Genomic DNA, 21,252 nt, shown 5'->3' with positions numbered 1-21,252 from the left:
AGGGTAATGTGGGTACCCCTCGTTGGTGCCTTGCATTCTCTTGTCTTGTTTTTCTATATACCACAGATCAAACGTGTGTTTTGCAAAGAAAGCATTTTATTGATATCCATTGTCATTCAGATTTCATTGCTTAAATTCAGGCAAATAATATCTTCAGGCCCTTTTATTTTAACTGCTTTATAGTTCTCAACTGTGATACATGGAAACCAAATGATTATAACATAGCTTTAGTCCCAATAGACTAGATTATGCAGTGCAGGTTATATTTGCCATCACTGAAATACAAAAGATGAAAACAAATTTTCACATCTACATTAGTTAGATGACACAATTCAGGGCTTTATTTCCAAGAGCCAAAATTAAAACAACAAAAAAACCAAAACCTATTTTCTATTATTTTACTAGGCACTCCAGCTTCTCAGCTTCCATGTCTTGCATAGCTTTTGCCTTACCCATCTTCCTTCTGCACCTGTCTCCTTTCTCTGCACTCCTACCCCTCTTTCTTTCTTGGACTCCTGGGCCTACCAGAATCAAACAAATTAGCCAATGGTCCAAACTGCTGTCATCATCCCAGGCCCACTGATCTTATGGCTCTGCTGCAGTGCTTTTAGCCTTAATCCATGCCAACTACATGCCTCAGCTTTTCCTCTCTCAGTCACCAAACACCCTTGCTTGGCCTCCCCTTTTTCCTTTATTTCAGGGGCCACTGTAGTTGGCAGCTCAGTAAGTCCCTTTCTGTGAATTCGGATAGGGTGGGTCAGTTTTTGATTTTTTGGGCAAAAATAGGCCTCATTTATCTGCTGACTTTTCTGAAGACCTGTAAAACTCAAATTACTGACATTTAGTGTGTTCTGTATTGTGTGCGTGTGTGTGTCTGGACTTATTCCTGATTCTGTGCTTAGTTATCACTACTGGTAGTACTCAAGGGACCATATACAGTGCTGAGGATTAAACTGGGGTCAGCTGAATACAAGGCAAGTGCTATAACCCCTGTACTACCACTCTTGCCCCACAAATGTTGCACGTTTCAAAGTACAACAGGGTTAATTATCATGTAGAATTCTATTGTTCACTTCAGCACAGCGGGTAGGGCGTTTGCCTTGCACGCAGCCAACATGGCCGACCCGAGTTCGATTCCTCCGCCCCTCTCGGAGAGCCCGGCAAGCTACCGAGAGTATTCGATATGCCAGACACAGTAACAACAAAGTCTCCAATGGAGACGTTACTGGGCCCGCTCGAGCAAATCAATGATCAACGGGAGGGCCTTTACTTACTTTACTTACTTCAACAGATGGGCAACTGAATATTTCTGAGATTCAAATACAAGATCAATATCACCATCACTGGGAAAAGGAATAACATTATTTACCTACTGACAACTGTCTCTCATTCTAGGACTGTAATCCATTTTATCAATCCCATTAGGTAGGTGATCAGAGAAATGAAAAAGTTATTTTTGTAGCAACATTTGTCTGTTATCTTAACAAGTTAGCATTAAATTCGCTTATTGTGGATACTGAGTATTGATCTGGCAGTTTCTAGGCTGGAAAGTCTACCTATATAATTTGTAAATTCATGTTTTCATGTAATCAAATTTAAATGTTTCCAGATTTAGTCATTTTTTTTTCACAACAGTATAGGGATATAAGTTTGGGGTCCAGTTACAGGTTAATGAGCTACCTTTTCACAAGTGAAAAACTGGAACACCCTGGAAAAAAGAAAAAGAGAAATTACAGAATAACATCCAAATGAATTTCATGTGTGTGTACCTGAGATCAAACTCAGAGAGAGTTACATCCCAGGACTTCTGATTGCTCAATTTTTGTGAATAAGAATAGATAACTAAAAAATTGGATTGATGATTTTTTTTCTCCCCTGACTTGGTAAGCTTTAGGGATATGAATAAGTCATTTAGGGAGTTCATTATTTTCCCATGGACTCCATGCTACATTTACAAAATAAAATCTTGCCATGTTTTAAAAAGATTTTGGGGCAGAGAGCTGGCTCAATGGGCTGAGTGCATGCTATGCAAGCAGAGGCATGGGGTGGATCCTCAGCATTGCATGGCTACCTGAGCATTACTGGGAGTGACCCACAAGCACGGAGTCAGATATACTGAGCGCTGCCAGGTGTGACTTCCCCAAATAACAACAAAATACACTGAATAATTGGTAATTTTCACACATCTTAGCAGAAATTTACATTATGAAGAAAACATATGATTTTTAAATGTGGTATAATTTAATAAGTTCCAAACTTAATGCTTGTTTAAAAAGAAAATTTATAAGAACAATTGTGTTATTTTATAGGATGTAAAAAATTTAAATATCAGGCAACATATATCAGTTAGACTCAATGTAGTTTAGACATGAATTACTTTACAATAATGTAAAGTCTTGGCTCAAGGGACCATATGGGATTCTGGGGATGGAACCCAGGTAGGTCTCTTGCAAAGCAAATGCCCTACCTTCCTGTACTGTCTCTCCAGTCCCCCCAATATTTAAACCGTTTAATCTCTGAATAGGGCTGGAGCAATAGCACAGCGGTAGGGCGTTTGCCTTGCATGTAGCCAACATGGCCAACCCGAGTTCGATTCCTCTGCCCCTCTCGGAGAGCCCGGCAAGCTACCGAGAGTATCTCGCCCGCACGGCAGAGCCTGGCAAGCTACTCATGATGCGTTCGATATGCCAAACACAGTAACAACAAAAAGTCTCCAATGGAGACGTTACTGGGCCCGCTCAAGCAAATCGATGAACAACGGGAGGACAGTGACAGTGACAATCTATGAATATTTCTTAAACCATTTAATGAATCTGAGGTTAATATTTGATGTAAGTATTTAATCAAATATATTTTGACTTAATTTCTAAAATATTTCATCTTTATTTTAAAGTTAAAGAAAAAAACTGTTGTATCAAACTCTGACCTCTGTCAACTTCTAAAGCCATTCATGTTTATGTCAAAGCATTAAAATGTTGGATAAAATTTAAAAATGAATCTTGATTCACAAACTTATATAATTCTAAGGTATCATAGAATACATTCTAAAAGTCACTATACTGCAAATTTATTTTTCTTTTTGAGTAATTTTCAGTTTATTTATCTTACCTTTTTTGAGATATAGCGGTGTTATGCTATAGGGATAGACCAAGGCTTAAATGTTTTAGGATCATCTCTTGGAATCTAAGAAAGAAAGAAAATTGAATACATAATATTATAATACTATCATAGTATATCACCAGGAAAATTATACTGAATGTATATTTGGACATTTTGTTCTGATTGAAAATTGAAGAGGAAGATTTTCTTGAGAAATTGGGTTGTGTTCCTTTCAAATGACAGTCCTGAAAAGACGATGGATTGGTATTGTGTCCTCTGCTACATGTAATGTTGCTATGAGGGCACTTGGCTTTCCAGATGTGAGTCCCAAAGAATTATGTATCCTCTGACAATTTGAGAAAAGGATAGAATGTGGAAAGTAGGTAGTAAGACTGATCTGGCAATAATCCTGTGTACAACTTGAGCCAAATAATTCATGTAGACCAGTATCTCTGCTCCTCAAATCCTGGACTAAACTTTCCCAGAATTCACTTGCTTCATCCTTTTGCCTCATGATTCACATCGACTTCTCTGCTAGGAGTTGTCACTCTTAGTTTTGGCCCAGAGAGCAGAACATATTCTCTTCCCTGTCCCTTGCAAAAGAGGAGCCAGAGTTTTCCCTTCACTGTTGTTACGTCTTCTTGGATGTGCTACTTGTCGTTACACAGCATTAAAAATGAAAACCAAAACAGAAGGCCCTATTAAATAATGGAAAGCATTAAAGTGTACAAAAGGCTTTTCTCCCAATACTTATTTACAAAAAGAAGATTAAGTAAACCCACAAAAAGAGAAGCAAACAAAACTATTGAAGCCCAGGCTGGCTTATTTCTAGTCTTACTGTTGGCTATTTATTTTGAAATGTAAATGGAGGGTTGATTTGCTCTTCTCCAAGGGATTTTCCTTATTCTCTTTATATTGGCTTCTGTTGCTCAGCTGTCTTTGTTTGTTTGGGGCTACACCTGGAGATGCTCAGGGATTATACCTGGCTCTGCACTCAGGAATTAATATTGGTGGTGCTTGGAGCATCATACGTGATACTGGGGATCAAACCAGGGTTGGCAATGTTCAAGGCAAGTGCCCTACTTGCTATATTATCTCTCGAGCCCCTTGCTGGGCTATCTTATTTAGAATTATCTTGTTTCACCCTGGACTGTTCTGGACACTGAACAATGCTCCTCAGTGTAGTCTGAAGTAAATTCAGGTCAACATTTTTGTTAAAGGTGATGGGAAGTTTTAGTCTTCGAAGACCTGAGTCTTATTTTCACCAGACCTGGATTCCTGGGGCACCCATCTGCTTTGGGATTTAGATCTACACACATTCTCTAGCTACTCAGGCCTTCTTGAGACTCACTGATTCCCTATCTCCTGGAGCGATAGCACAGCGGGTAGGGCGTCTGCCTTGCACGCAGCCAACATGGCTGACCTGAGTTCGATTCCTTCGCCCCTCTCTGAGAGACCGGCAAGCTACCGAGAGTATTCGATATGCCAGACACAGTAACAACAAAGTCTCCAATGGAGACGTTACTGGGCCCGCTCGAGCAAATCGATGATCAACGGGAGGGCCTTTACTTTACTTTTACTTAATGAAATAACTCAAAGATCCCACCCAGTATTGAGACTTAAGCTGCTCTTCATTCACTTTGGTGGTCTCCTTCCCTTTAACTTCTCTTGCTTGGTGCCATCTTCTCCCTTCTTATCCCCTTTGCTTTCTCCCTGTATGGTTCTTGATAGCTTTACAAGGCTACATATTCACTATGGTTGTCAAAACTGATTCTGCTTTTAGTTAACTTCTAGTTTCTGAGCTCTCTCTCTGGGCCCATTCTTATTGGTCCCAAGACCTGTCAGTGGTAATTACCATCAACCCAGTATTATTCATTGCCACCACTGTGCAGTAAAGGATTAACTCAAAAAGCCTTTGTTGTTCTAATGCTGGCTGCACATTCCAAAGAAATGTTTAACCTTTGACTAGCTTCTGGGCTATAACATCAAAGTCCTTGAAATATCTTGCCTGATAAGAGTGTCTCTGTTTACCTGGGTTTTGAACCACGTGGTAACATTTGATACTCTCTGGAAAGACTGTGCACTAACTAGAGTCAGCTATGCAGGCACTCTATGCCTTCATGACCTATCGAATAAGAATCCTAGATACAAGACTCAGGTGTTCTTCCAGGGCTGTCAATACTTTCATGAGTCTTCCCACACATGCTTCTTGGGAAATAAAAAGCTGTCAGTGTGTTTCTTCTAGAAGACAATTGGAAGCCTTTGCCTGCTTTCTCCTGGACTCAACTCAATATCTTTTCTTTCTGTGGATGTTAATCTGTACACCTTCACTGTAATAAACCATCAGCATCCATATGAAGTATGCACGTAGAACCCTGGCAATGAGTTCTCAGGAAGCAACAAAACCAAGGCATGATTCAAAAATGTTACTCTGTCATCAGCCCTAAAATAGCTCCAAAAAGGGACAGAGAGATAGTACAACAGGTAGGACACTTTCCTTGCATGTGGATGACCTGAGTTTAATCCCCAGCATCCCACATGGTCCCCCAAGCACTGCCAAAAGTAATTCCTGCACATTGCTGGGTGTGGCCCCAAACCCGAAATAAATAATAAATAAATGAAGTAGCAAAAATGTGTTAAGGCAAGATCCACTGCATACACAGGAACAGGAACTGAGGTCTAATAAGACTCTAACTGGTCCCTGCACTGGCCCAGAAAAGGCTGGATACCCCTCTGGAGAGATCAAGCTCCAGACGAACAAAGGCTATAATAAGAACATGAAGGTGGACCACCAAAAATTCAAAGCTCTTCCCATTCACAACTTTCTAGTAACAGACTGTTATCTAGATAGAAAATTCTTCATGTGGGGAAGTTTGGTAGAAAAAGCTATGAAATCAACATTGCAAAGGCAAATGATGTATATTCTCCATCTTGGAGATTTGCCTGCACCCCAACCTGAGAAGTATACTCTCAGCTCTCTCCCCTCTGCAGAAGCTCATGTTCTTTTTGAATGCATTAATCTTTATTTTTCTCTCTCTTTTCTTTCTCATAATCTCTATTCCCTACTTACCTCTTCCTGAAATTATATTCTGTGATGGAAAGTGATGGATAGAAGTTAGGAGTGACTTTCCTTACAAAGAACAGTTCTTCACTTGAGACTCAGTCCCCCAATTCCCTGAGAACCTGGGTAGCAGGGATCAATGCATATGTTGTGTAGATCAAGTAAGACTCAGATACAGATTGATAACTGCCATATGGAGCTGGTGAGAGGTAAGTCTGCACTGTGAAGTGTTCATGGCCGACTTTCAGTCTGAAACCACCCAGGAATTTGCCTGGGTCACAGAAATAGATAGAAAGGAGAGCAATAGACACTCCCTTTTGAGGCTCAAACATCTCTTATTTCCACTTTAAAAGTGATCTGCAACAAATATAACTGTCTTTTCTGATTCTGTGAGTCCATCAAATGAGTCACTGAACATGTAGTTGGTTTTGGGATTTATGATCATCTCTACAGAGTGATGACCATTTACTATGTATAAAAACTGCTGAATGCTTTTTCTATATTATTTTATTCAATTATTATAACAACCTGAAAAATAATTAGAATTATTCTCTCTACACATCTGTCCCCTTACAAGAACTCATGACCTGTGAAGATGAGCAAATCAGAGAGTAGGAGCTCTAATCCCAGTCTCTCTAACTCCAGGGATCATGTATTTATACTAAACAAACAAAAAAAACAGTTCATTACCATCCTTTACCTGAACATGAAACCCAACTGTCCCTTCCATTATTTTCTCCCTCTTTCAAAAAAATAAATTTAATTATTTTATTATCATTACTTTAAAAAATTATCATAGTTGACACTTATGGTCTTGGTATACATACCAAGCCACCAAAATGCCCAAGACTCTCCACTAATGTCTCCCAAAAAGCTCCCACTCTAGTTATCGTAGTATTGTGATCCAAGGCCAAAAGCCTGCTAGCTATGGTTTGACATTGTCTGTTCCCTGTTCTGCCTCCAGAGATAGCACAGATGAGTGAGATCATCCACTATTTATCCTTTTGCCTCCAACTTATTTTACTTCAAATGCCCTCTAGTTCCACCTATGTTGCAGCAAACTGCAAGATTTCAGGTTTTCTCTTCCTTTAATCTGAGGGATGCCTGCTCTCCTTTTTGGGTGTTTCCCCTATCTCTTTCTTCGACTGCTTCTCTGAAAATAAAGGGGTCACTTTCCAGAGACTAGGGGAATACACATTCAGCAGCGAGGGCATCAGATATCCATTCACTGGTAAGAAAGTCATGTGCATGGCTTAGAGGCCAGCCGGGCACTCTAGGGGAAAGGGCAGCTCAGATAGAGAAGGGAGCACCAAATAAAGGGTGTTTGGAGGATCCTCCCAGGAGGGGAGATACATGTTGAAAGTAGACTATGGACTGAACATGATTGCCACTCAATGCCTCTTTTGCAGACCACAACACCCAAAAGGAGAGGGAGAACAAAAGGGAATGCCCTGCCACAGAGGCAGGGTGGGATGGGCGGATGGGTGTGGGAGGGATACTGGGATCCATGGTGGTAGAAAATGGGCACTGGTGGAGGGATGGGTACTTGATCATTGTATAATTGAAGCCCAAGCACAAAAATTTGTAAATCTACAATTGTACCTCATGGTGTTTCACTAATAAAAATTTAAAAAAAGAAAGTCATGTGCAAAGTATCACCGCTTTTTTTTTTAAATTACACAGTTTTTATTTGGAGGTTTTGAAGGGAAGGAGGGAGAAAGTGAGAGATAGTAGAGAGTAACCTACTCAAAAGAGAGCCCAGGCTTCTCCAAGGGCGGAGAGAGCCCTACACACATCCCAGCACTAGACATGAAAACATGAAAGTTTCATATCAAGAGGGGAGATGCGGGCGACACATGTGCTCAGGCAGCATATGCGCCTTCTTTTTAAATCGAGTTTTATAGGGAATAAAATTCAGTTTCTGCATCCTGGGAAAAGTAGGTTCAAAGCAGACCTGGTTTCACAACCTATTAGAGTCCAGTACAATCTCTTCTACAAAGAGAAAGTGCAAGAGGCAGGGAGGAGAAGAAAGAGGTGAAAAATGAGCCTCTGTCTGAGTGTGCATGTGTGTGCTCCTGCCATAGTAATAGGTCTCACATTTTGAGGAAGGCACTCTGGGCCTTTCCACTCAGGGCCGTGCTGTCAGCCTTTGCTCTGTCACAAAACCCCTGTGACTGAGGAACAATGGTGCAACTTTAAGGCCCTGCCAGTGATCTGTGGATTAACTTTCACAGAACAAACTGGAGACTGCATGTTTGTCTAAGCTGGAAGTAGCACTGGCAATAGAGTACAGTGTCATTCGACTAGTGGTCCATCTCTCCTGCTCAGAAAGGGGAAGGGGTTGAGGCTGGAATTTCAGTGTAGCTGAGCTAGTGCAGGTCAGCTGGGGGGCAGTGAAATGTTTACATCCTCTGTTCTTTCATATGTCAGAAAGGGGCTCCCTTTCCTGAATCAGGTGACACTTTTTCTGTGGGGTGAGGAAGAGAGGCATAGCGGGGGGAGTGTTCAGTGATACTTAGGGACTACTCCTGGCTTTTTGTTCAGAGATCAGACCTTATGGTGTTCAGGGTACATATGTGGTGCAGGGAATTTGAGCAGGGGTTGGTGGGATGCAAGGCAAGCACCTTACCCCCTGTACTGGCTCTCTGACCCAAACATGAGTTACATTTTATACTGCCAACCTTTAATAGCTTGGGCTTTTGGAGCAGGGAGAAAAATTCAGTCTTGGGGATTTTGAGAGCTGCAGTTATAAAAAAGAGATGGGGGAGTAAACTGAAAGAGGTTTTGTTCTAGGAAGGGGATTTTTGCAGAGGTGAAAGGAAAGGTAAAGGCCCTTACCACTGAGTAGACACTCCCCATTACAGAAGAATAGGGAGGACAGACATCGCTATTTGGACTTGGGGACTGGTCTAGAATGGAAGGATTCCCCCTACCCATTAAGTTATTGTAAAATCAGGTCTCAGCACAACACATGACACAGCTATTCACTGTGGTTACAAGAATTTCTATGAGTCAGGAAACTTCCCCTTGAAAATATGGGCTAAGCTGAAACCTGTTTACAAACTTTCTTCAGAGCTAAGCTGTCTGAGTTTAGCTTCTGTGAGATGGAAACTGAATTTTCCAATTGACTTTATGTGGTTTCTTCAGAGCAGCCCACACATGCCATATTTTTTCAGTCACTTTAATAGATACTTTTACTGCTAGTGAGTACAAGGTACAAAGTAGTTTCTGCACCTGCCTATGGCCAAATTCTCTAAGGTAGTATTTTAAAAACTTTCAAGTGTGGAGCATTAAATGTCCCTCAATCTGAAAGATTTTTTAAAAGATAATCACTGTTTGCAAGGAAAGCTCTAATTTGAAAGTGTTAATTAGGCATTTTATGGCTTTTTCCCCCACCACACCCAGCTGTGCTCAGGGCTTGCTCTTGGCTCTATGCTCAGGGATCACTCTGGGTGGGCTCAGGGGATCACATGGGATGCCAGGGATTGAGCCTATGCCAGCCACATGCAAGGCAAGAGCCCTATCTACTGTACTATTGCTCTGACCCTGGCATTTTCTGGCTTGGAGGGAAATTTTTGCTTTTAGTTTTTTTAATTTTTAATAATTTTAAACTTTTTCATTGAATCACTGTGAGATAGACCCTTACAAAGCTGTTTATGATTAGATTTCAGTCATACAGCATTCCAACACACATCTGGAGGGAAATTTCTTCCCTTGCGGAATTTTAAATTACTGTATGAACTTAGCACACTTTCCAAGAAATACATTCTTTTCCCACCTATCACTGAAAAGGAAATGATATCTATAGGTGATGTTTCTAGTTGAATTTAGCTAAATCAGACTGATTTGCTGGGCTCGAGAGCAGAAATTACCACCCCAGAACAGTACTGACTAGTAGGTAAGCAAAACTGAGATGAACCAGTGTATAAAAGTATCAGTCGCCACTCAGATCAGGGGAAAGTAACAACAGGGTGAAAAAACATGTGTCTTGTTGAAGTCTGAAGCTAGTAGCGGTGCAAGTGAGGTTTCTATTTTTTTCTTTTTGGGTCACAAGCGGTGATGCACAGGGGATACTTCCGGCTCTGCACTCAGAAATTACTCCTGGCTGTGCTCGGGGGACCATATGGGTTGCTGGGGATCGAACCCTGGTGGGCCCGTGCAAGGCAAACGCCCTACCCGCTGTGTTATTGCTCTGGCCCTGAGGTTGCTATTCTTAAGAGCTGTGTTTTTCTGCCTTTGGCAGGTCAACTTGATTTAACATGGAAATTATTTTTGAGCCCTTTGGAGTGTCACCTTGGGAGTGGCATGTTTTGGAGAAGTTTATGTGTATTCACATAAACTTCTTTTTGGTGGAGATCTTAACTCCAATATTTACAGAATGATTTGTATTTTATATGCATAGTTATTTAATTTCAGGGTGAAAGTACAGAGAGCTTGATTACTTAAAAAAAATTAAGAAACAGATATATGCAGGCTGTGCTTTTCCTCATGGTTTTAAGGGAGTTGTTAAAACCAACCCTTTCTACTCAGAAGAGACTGTGAACTCTCTGATGCTTGTTTTCTAGTATACAGACTGTTTGACCCTCTGACTTTCTTACTCATCAAAACAACTGTGTTTTGACAACATTCAAAGGTCAAATACAGTAGTATACATGTTTAAATTTTTTCGTATTGTACAATATTATATGTTAGTATGAGTCATTACATGTTTCAATGAAGAAATATATAGTTCTATCAAATTCTTAAAAAAAAAACAAGCTCCCGGAAGGGAACAACACAGAGTCTCCTGCACTCACGCTCGGTTATCCTCACCGGGGCCCCTTGGAGGGGGGCGAGTTGAGTTTTCCTCTCTGCCCTGAGCAGAGTCCCAGCAGCTGAAGACCTCCGGGACTCAGCCACAGCCATGCTGAGACCACTCTCCACACGCTAGGATGAGCCTCACGCATGAAGGAACCAGCAGAGGAACCCAGGTGTGTGGGATCCGGGGCTGAGATCTCCAAGCCTGCTCGGTTCGGAATTGGGCCTCCTCCACCCAGATCCTCCCATCTTCCAGTAGCTAGACAGTTTCACCCACCAATTGCCGTGTAACCCCATCAACGGCCAAGATCCAGAGACTATAAAACCAAGCTCTGGCAAGCGTGCGGGGCCGATCTCTTATTGTCTAGTTCTCACTCTCAGAGAACCCAGTAGGCTACCAAGAGTATCCAGCCCACATACATGTCTGACTGGGAACATCTGTAAAGGTGATTAGAGGCTGCCTCAGAGGCCTCTATCTCTCTCGGAGAGCCTGGCAAGCTACTGAGAGTATCCCGCCTGCACGGGATACTCGAGAGTATCTTGCCTGGCAAGCTACCCGTGGCAGTACTCGATATGCCAAAAACAGTAACAATGATGGTCCTTATTCCCCTGACCCTGAAAAAGCCCCCAGTATGCCATCGGGCTACACTAGCACGTGACAGGGATGAATGGAGACATTACTGGTGCCCGCTCCAGCAAATTGATGAACAACGGGGTTATAGTGATAGTGATAGTGAACAAATTCTGATGAAGGCTTGAATTTGTTTCAAGATGTTTTCAGGAGACTGATCTGTGTGAAGGCCAGAGTATGAGAACTTCAGGAGGCCTCTGTCTGAATGTATCACCAATTTCTAACAAACTAAAGAAATAGACACGTTGGGGACTGGAGAGATTTACTTTGCATGTGCCTAAACTGGGTTTGATCCCTGGCATCCCATATACTCCCCTGAGCACTGCCAGGCATATTTCCTGAGTGGAGGGCCAGGAGTAACCCCTGAGAATTGCTGGGTGTGACTCAAAAACTAAAATAAGTAAACAAATGAATAAAAGAGACACCTGTAATGGAGGCTGGTTGGCAGAAATCTTGCTCAAGAACTATCCAGATTTTACCCTTTTGATAAGCAGATACGTATTTATTTCTTTTCTCTTTGTCAAGGAAAATGATTTCAGCCTTTCAAATGCTTCTATCTTACCACAGAGGCTGGGTCAGAAACTAATGCAGAAAGCCATTTTGAGAGCTAGTTAGTTCCAGGCTACTTTGAATTCACTGAAACTGCCATAGGGCCTTTGCACTGGCTCTTCTTTGCCTAAAAGAAGTGACCTGCTTTAGTTTTGCTCCCTCACTTCATTCAGACTTTGGTTTATATGTGAAAATGCCAAGGAAAAGATCTTTAGAAAACAATTTAACATAGTAAAGTGTATTTTATTTTATGATTTTTTGGAAAGAGACATACCTGGCAGTGCTCAGGGCTTACTCTTGGCTCTGTGGTCTGACCACAGGGCTCTGGGGGACAATATGTAGTGCTGGGAATCAAATCTGGGTTGGCTGTGTGTAAGCCGACATGCAACTTATTTGCAGTATTCTACTTGGCTATGAAAAATCTATTTTAGGAAAACAAATCAGCAATTTCTTACCATTTCTGTGAACCGGTCCATGCAGGCCATTCGTACCTGCTCTGGGGTAGCAGGGCTCCTGACTGTGAAGTCTTCACCTCCATCCCTCTCTTTGCGTGCTGCTGCCACTGCATCCATGATGGCAAAGAACACAGAGGAGCCCAGGAACATCCCAGATTCACCCAGGCCCTGTGGGTAAGCACAATTGTCTTAGAAGCTTTTAAACTACATGGAAAATCACTGGAGGTCAGGGGTCAGGTCATGTTCACCATTGTCTTTCTAACACTTAGCACAGGACCTTATGTACCCCAGGTTCTCAGTAAATGTTGGCTGATTGTATGAAGCTTTAAAAAAAAATCTGTGAGCATCTGAACTTTCCACATCTGTTCTTTAGAGTTTTTATACATTTATTAATTTGTCTCAATATTATTTTTAATTAAAGAATATGATTTATCAAAGTTATAGATAATTGAATTTTAGGTATGTAATATTTCAAAACCCATGTTGACTTCCCTCTACCAGTGTTTCTGTATATCTCATGACCCCAATCCTCATTCCATCCCTGCTTGTCACCGGACAGGAATATTACAAAATTTCAGTGGTTGCACTTAGATTTCATGTTTTCAGTGTTGCTGAGTCTGTGCTTTGAATATATGGCTACACCACTCTCCCACGCCACTGATGTAACTGAAGCCTGATGCCTGTTCACCCATTACTTTCTGTTTCTTCTTCCCAACGTCCCACATCTTGAAACTTGTTTGGGTTAAATATTTATTCTAGGGGAAATGTGTGTGTGTGTGTGTGTGAGAAAGAGAGAGAGAGAGAGAGAGAGAGAGAGAGAGAGAGAGAGAGAGAGGCAGGGAGGGAAGGAGGGAGGGAGGAAGGGAGGGAGGGAGGAGATTAGCCAGAGGATTGAGCTCACCAACTTCATAAGCACAGAGAAATATGCCTCACAGGACTCCGGTGGCAGGGGAGGCAGGGGAGGCAGGGGATTCTAGAAGAATGCATGTATGTGGGTAATAGATGATGGCTGCTAACTTATCCTTGACAAATGATTGATATGGGTAGATGGAGACACTAAAGAACATTTGGATTGATCTTGACATACAAATACTCATGTATCTTGCCTAATGTAGGCAGTTGAATTTCCTTCTAGTGTTTTGCTGCCTTTCAGAAGTGTGGCCAAAATCAACAACTCATCTATTTTTTTAAAAGACAAACCAGATATTTGTATTTTAATAGAAAATTAACTAACCCCACAAGATAGTACAGGAGATAAGGTGCTCGCCTTGTACATGGTGATCTAGTTTGATCCCCACCACCAGTATGGTATCCCAAACACTGCCAGCGATCATTCCTGACCCCAGAATCAGGTGTATCCCCCTGAGCATCACTGGGTGTGGACTTTTCCTGTCCCTAAATAAAAAGTCCCCAACTTTAAGAAACACTGTCAAAAAATCAAAGAAAATGTCTTTGCAGTTAGATTTGGTCAGTGGGTCTCCAAGACTGAATCCTTCCTGCTCCATTATCTTAGTGTTCTCTGTGGGTCTGAGCTGCCTTTGCCTTTTCCCCAGGGGATGACTTCTAGCCCAAAGGTCTCTGGATTATCCTTTCTTTCAATCCTCTGTCCTCACCCCTGCCTATCTCCATTCTCATGCACACAGGAGCTCCTGGGTTAAGGTAGGATCTGGTCAGAAAATGATCAAATTCCAGCAAATATATAGGGATCCATTTTAGGGTAGTAATTTTGGTGATATTAATTTGCTATCTCTAGTAAGAAGTCTCTAAAGTTTTTTAAGTTAATTAATTAAATTTTTGGTTTTATAATGTTTTGGTTTTAGTAATGTTCAGGGGTTATTCCTGGCTCTACACTCAAGAGTAACTCTTGGTGGTGTTTGGGGGACCAAGCATATGGGATATTGGGGATAGAACCCAGGTTCATTGCGTGCAAGGCAAGCACCCTTTCTGCTATACTATCTCTCCAGCCCACCCATATGATTTTTATAGAAAACATTAACAATACATCTCAAAACTAAGTAAAGATTTTACTTAGAGGTTGGTTTCCACATAGTTGGCACATAATAATGCAAAAACTGACTTTTATTTTAATGTACAATTTCACTATTTTAGCAATTATTAAGGGTCTTTGCTTCCTGATGCCATTGACATTTTGCCTCAGATAATTCTTTCTGTGTCTGTGTAGAGCTGTCTTGTGTCTGAAGGCTCTTTAGCAGTGTCCTGGCCTCTACTAATAGGATCATTTTTCTCTCTCAGTTGTGACAACTGGAAATATTTCCAGACATTATAAGTTGTTCCCTGGGGGAAAAATCCATTCCCACCACTGCTAAGAAATATTCTAGATGTATTCTGGGTATGTCTGAAGACCCCAGGTCCCTAGGAGGTGAATGATCAGTCTGGGACACATTCCTGATAAGTGGTGTTTTCAACCAACTTAGTATTTCAGTCTTAACATGTTAGGTAACAATATTTGTACTAAAGCCACACTTTTGCCTGAATTTGAGTTTCCAGTATAGAAGATATTAAATAAAGCTCTTAGTTCCTGATTATCATGGGGCAGAGCATGTTTCTTCTCTGAATTTCATGTTTTTCTAGGTAGATTCACGTCCAGATTCTAAATCTCTAATGTCTGAGGTCTGGTCACGGTTGATGTCTTTTACTGTGCCCACCAGCTTCCACTGACAATGTCACCAAATCTCTCCTATTACACAGTATAGGATTGGGGCTTACCTTGGAAGAATAGATGGTTATTGGAGTGGTGGATGGTGGCAATAGGGAGACATTGAATTCTTCTGGTATGTCAGTGATGGTGGGGATCTTGTACTCATCCGGGCCTCGAGAGTACAGGACACCTTCTGGGGAATAGTGGAGTTCTTCAGTAGTATAAAGGCCCATTCCTTGAATAAATGCACCTTCCACCTAAAGAGGGAAAACATCAAACTCTGTGGTATTGTATAATTTTCAGCTACCCTTTTAATATAGTATATATAAATATATATCAATATAGCCTTTCAGAAAGATGCAACCATTGAAGTGGTCAAGCACCTACCTGCCCAATATCAATGGCTGGATTGAGGCTGAAACTTGCATCCATGACAATGTCTGTTCTGATTTTCTGCCAAACAAAGAAAATCAATCCACCATAAAATTTTGAATAAAGTAATTCTTAATGTTTATTTTGATTAATGTAAAAATACTTTATTAAAAACATGGTAGGCCCAAATGATGTTAGTTACACTAATCCTATATCATCAAACCAAAATTCAGTAACCCAATTTATTGATCACTTTAATCTTGCCCAGGAGTAGAATTTTATTTTGTTAAATTTTTAAGTCCTAATTTTTTGGGGGGAGGTCAGGGTGGTTGAGCCATATTCAGAGGTGCTCAGGCTTACTCCTGGGTCTATGTTCAGGGATAACTCCTGGTGGTGTTCAGGAGGCAATTATGTGATGCATGGAATGAATTGAGGACAGTCGCATTCAAGACAAGTGTACTTTTATTTATTTTAAAAACTTTTATTTTCCTCTTACACTTTATATAAACACTGTGATTTACAAAATTGTTCATTATGATTTGTAACAGGCATTCAATATTCCAACACCAATCCCATACCATTACACCTTCCCTCTACCATTGTCTCCAATTTTCCCAACCATCCCTTAAACCTTGCCCCCATTACAGACCCTCAATAATTTATTTTATATTGCTTATTATCAATAATTTGCTAACAGAATGATAAAAAATTTTTCTTTAGAAGAAAGTTAATGAAGATTGTTGTATCTCACTATGCAGCCATTAAATCAAGGCCTTAACCCCTGTTACTATCTCTCTAGCCTTGTAATTTTTTTCCATATGGGTCACACCCAGTGGTGATCAAGGTTGCCTGGGACAGTTTTGCCTAGTGGTGTGGGTCTGAAAGTGCAGTACCTGGGTCAGAAAGTGCTGGTGGGGCACAAGAATTTCACACAGCGTTGTGAAAGGGCTTACCAATGCCAGGGGTCCAACTCAGGGCCTTGTACATGCTAGGGATGTGCTCTGTCATGTGTGTTAGCTACTTGGTCCTTGATTTAAAACAAATCAATCTGGAATTTGTTGGTCAGCACTAGTGAAATTACCTGTCAAGACACTGTTTCTGCCTACTCACTGCTACTTCATGAAATGTAAGGGTATCCTGACGAAAACAATCCTTTTATTCCGTTAATGACCTTTGGCACCATCCTCCTCTGCCTGTAATAGCCTTTTATTTAAGCAAGTTCTTGGAGCACCTTTTTGCTTGCAAGGTAGGATGCAGCTTGATTCACAAATTGTTTAATAAGCCAGTTTAATCTTCAAGTTTTCTCAGATGTCATTTTTTAAAAAAAAAGAAATTAAAACGGTGTTCAGTTATTCCGGAATTCCTGCTGGTTAATGAATATTTTATTGCGCCTTATCAACATGAGAGGTGGTAAACCATCTGCCAAACTTCAAATTCAATGCTAGGACTGCTGACAGGCCCAGGAAGTCTTTTATGTTCCTGATTTTGACTCCTGTGAAGTACCTCCAAAGTCCATGTCTTGTTGGTGGATTTAAATGTCACTTAGTAAATAATTGAGCCTGTTTATTTTGGCTCTTTCCCAACTGTTTTAATTTAGCTTGGGATTGTCTGCATTAGCATAGTTCATGGGTTTATCCGGTCTCATGGTAGTTTGATGTAAGTCATGTTGTTTGCTATTTCACTGAGGAAATCTTAAAACCAGAGTGACTTATATGAATTTTAGGTATTTATAAGACATTGAAACATATGAGATGGAAGTATTTATTCCATTTTCCACTTTATTAATCTTCTTTCCCGGAGAAACATCACATTTATCTGGCCCTTTCTTTGGGTTGTTTGTTTGTTTGTTTGTTTGTTTTGGGCCATAACCAGTGATGCTTACTTCTGGCTGTGTTCTTAGGAATTATTTCTGCCAGTGCTCAGAGAACCATATGGGATGCCAGGGGTTGAACCAAGGTCAGCTGTGTGCAAGGCAAGCACCTTACCTGTTGTGCTATTGCTTCAGTCCTTAGCCCTTTTTTTTTTCTGGTATAGGCTGCTAGGAGTCACAGAAAACCTCTCAAGGGCTGTAAAGAGTACAGTAGGTAAGGTGCTGCTTGCTTATCTTCAATCCTGAGCTTTCCATATGGTTCTTCTAAGCACCTAGACTCAATACCTGGACTCGTACTTCTAGACGATCTACTATGGGTACTGGGCCCAGCTTTCACCTATTCTCAAGCTGCACACATAGGAGACTGGACATAACTCCAAGTGGGCCTTAAATTCACTTCCTTGATATACTTTGCAATATGGGTGCTGAACAACAGGAGGAAAGGGCTGGCTGTAAGTGAATAACCAAATATTTTAGATCACCAACCATAGTAAACAACAAGACCTGTCCTTAAAATCACTCTCTAATTAATTTTATTAAAGTTTGCCACTTCAAGAAAAACACTATGTCAAGGATACTGAAAAGACAGACCTTTTAGCTGTAACAGGAAAGCACAGGGAAGATTTTTAAAAAATTTAAATAGTTTAAAAAGAAAAAAAAATTTTTTTTTTATTAGTGAAACACCGTGAGGTACAGTTGTAGATTTACAATTTTTTGTGCTTGGGTTTGATTATACAATGATCAGATACCCATCCCTCCACCAGTGCCCATTTTCCACCACCATGGATAATATCCACCCCACCCCCATCCCCCCCTGCCTCTGTGGCAGGGCAATCCCCTGTGTTCTCTCTCTCCTTTTGGGTGTTGTGGTCTGCAAAAGAGGCATTGAGTGGCAAACATGTTCAGTTCATAGTCTACTTTCAACATGCATCTCCCCTCCTGGGAGGATCCTCCAAACACCCTTTATTTGGTGCTACCTTCTCTATCTGAACTGCCCTTTCCCCTAGAATACCCAGCTGACCTCTAAGTTATGGAGTAATCCTCCTGGTGCTGATCTCAGCTATTCTTGGGTATTAATCTCATATTTTGTTACTTTATATCCCCCAGATGAATGCAATCTTTCTATGTCTATCCCTCTCTTTCTGACTCATTTCGCTTAGCATGATACTTTCCATATTGTACCACTTGTATGTAAATTTCATGACTTCATCTTTTCTAAGAGCTACATAGTACTCCATTGTGTAATGTACCAAAGTTTCTTTAACCAGTCATCTGTTCTTGGGCATTCAGGTTTCTTCCAGTTTCTGGCTATTGTAAAGAGTGCTGCAATGAACAAACAAGTGCAGATGTCACTTCGACTATACATTTTTGCCTCTCTGGGATATATTCCCAGGATTGGTATTGCTGGGTCAAATGGGAGCTCAATTTCTAATTTTTTGAGAATTGTCCATACTGTTTTCCAGAAGGGCTGAACCAGTCGACATTCCCACCAACAGTGAAGGAGTGTCCCTTTCTCACCACATCTGCACCAACATCGGTTGCTTTAGTTCTTTTGAATGTGGGCCAGTCTCTGTGGTGTGAGATGGTATCTCATTGTGGTTTTGATCTGCATCTCCCTGATGATTAATGATGTAGAGCATTTTCTCATGTGCTTTTTTGCCATTCGGATTTCTTCTTTGAGAAAGTTTCTGTTCATTTCATTGCCCCATTTTTTGATGGGGTTGGATGTTTTCTTCTTGTGGAGTTTAGCCAGTATTTTGTATATCCTGGATATCAACCCCTTGTCAGATGTGTATTCGGCGAATATCCTTTCCCATTCTGTAGACTGTCTTTGTATTTTGGTCACTGTTTCTTTGGAGGTGCAGAAGCTTCTTAGTTTAAGATAGTCCCATTTATCTATCTCTGTTTTCACTTGCTCGGCCAGTGGCGTGGCATCTTTGAAGATATGGGTGTGAACACCTCCTGTGCACAGGGCTTACTCCTGATTCTGTGCACAGGGATCACTACTGGTGGGGCTTAAGGACTCTATGTGATACTGAGGTTCCAACCTGGGCTATCCTGTGCAAAGCAAATACCCCTAGCCCCTGTACTATCTCTACAGTCTGGTAGATCAAATTTTAATTTTTTTGGCACCATAACTTCTGGAAGAACCCCATGAGGTTTGTTTCTTCAGAGGTCAATACTGAGGCCCTCAACTGGAATTGTCAGCTAAAAATACTATGTTCCAGAGGAACTAGAATGATCGTACAAGAGGTAGGGAGTTTGTCTTAGATTGGATCCTTGGCATCCCATATGGTCCCCAGAACCCACCAGGAGTAACCCCTGAGTACTAAACCAGGAGTCAGCACTGAGCTTTTCCAGGTATGGCCCCCAAGCAGACAAACAAAATTTGACAGAACATATTTGTATCAGAAAAACATTAGTTTTTCCCTGAAATTCAAATTTATACAGCATTCTTTATTTTGACTAGCTAAATCTGGCAATATTATCTTTGTGGGGAAGATTCAGACAATAAGGAGATATCTAAAAACATTTCTCTACCAATGTGGAGTCTCAAATGGGAAATAAGTATGTCACAAATATGACAATTTTGGGTAGGACAATCTTGGATAGGACACCTAGATTGGTCATTGGCAACATTGGATTCCTGTCTGCAATATTTGTGAGGCTGACAAATATTGTACGTGCTGTAATGTGGAAAGCATTAGAAAGCACTTTTTTGGGGGGGTGTTTGTTTTGGGGTCATACTTGACTGTACTCAGGGCTTACACATGACACTGAGCTCAGAGATCACTCCTGGTAGGGCTCAGGGGACCACATGTGGTGCGAAGCTCAGTCCCAGGTTGAATGTGTATAAGGCAAGCACCCTACACTCTGTACTATCCAGCCTTAGGAAACACTTTAAAAAAGAGTATGTTTTCTATTATAAGCAATCAAGGATCCTAATTTCATGAATTTATTTCTTAATAGTACTAGAGAATAAAAATGGAAACATAATATTAAGGTATACCAAGGATAAATTTTAGGGGAATGTGAGGGTAGAAGCTCTCAAATATTTTTCATTTACTATAAGGTAAAGGCCCTCCCGTTGATCGTCGATTTGCTCGAGCGGGCCCAGTAACGTCTCCATTGGAGACTTTGTTGTTACTGTGTCTGGCATATCAAATACTCTCAGTAGCTTGCCGGGTTCTCCGAGAGGGGCAGAGGAATCGAACTCGGGTCGGCCATGTTGGCCACTTGTAAGGCGAACGCCCTACCCGCTGTGCTATCATAATGGACTGGAGAGATAGTGTATGAGTTAGGGCATCTATCTTGCTCCTGCTTATCTTGGTTTAAATTCAGGCACAGCATATGGACTCTGAGCACTGCCTAGAGTGATCCCAAACATAGAACTAGGAGTAGGCCCTAAACACTGCTTGGCATGGCCTCAACAACCCCCTATCCCATAAAAATAAAAATCTAATTCATGCAGTATTTATATGAAGAACGATTCGACCAACAAATATGATGATGACCTTTCATTAGGAAAACCCCTACCCCTTTGAAAAAGAACTTTATAAAGGTTTTTGTTGTTGTTGTTATTGTTATTGCTGTTCTGAAATAGAATATAAAATGCAATGCATTGTTGTCAGTCTCGATCCTTTCTTGAGTACTTATTTTCAAGTAGAATTTCAGGATAAGGCTAGATGTCTAGAATTTTCCATGGAATGGAAAGAATATTGTTTTTGTTATACAAGTATGATACATGGATATTGGACT

At 41.0% G+C, this 21,252-nt stretch overlaps 1 protein-coding gene across 1 annotated transcript in view; it reads right to left on the bottom strand.

The window, feature by feature from the left end:
- Positions 1–1,666: 1,666 nt before the first annotated feature.
- LOC130021016 (aldehyde oxidase 2-like) overlaps positions 1,667–21,252 on the bottom strand; it is an 87,754-nt gene continuing 68,168 nt past the window's right edge. The window contains exons 32-36 of the mRNA XM_056111763.1: positions 15,639–15,704; positions 15,320–15,508; positions 12,593–12,760; positions 3,109–3,183; positions 1,667–1,708 (exon numbers count right to left, since the gene is read on the bottom strand). Of these exons, the coding sequence (XP_055967738.1) occupies positions 3,130–3,183; positions 12,593–12,760; positions 15,320–15,508; positions 15,639–15,704 (477 nt within the window). The 3' untranslated portion in view covers positions 1,667–1,708; positions 3,109–3,129. The remainder of the gene's footprint in view (positions 1,709–3,108; positions 3,184–12,592; positions 12,761–15,319; positions 15,509–15,638; positions 15,705–21,252) is intronic.

Source organism: Sorex fumeus, unplaced genomic scaffold, assembly GCF_029834395.1.
Source record: "Sorex fumeus unplaced genomic scaffold, SorFum_2.1 ptg000014l, whole genome shotgun sequence".
Classification (NCBI taxonomy): Eukaryota; Metazoa; Chordata; class Mammalia; order Eulipotyphla; family Soricidae; genus Sorex; species Sorex fumeus.
Note: the sequence above shows the minus strand (reverse complement) of the source record. Positions and strands in the feature narration are given on the sequence as shown.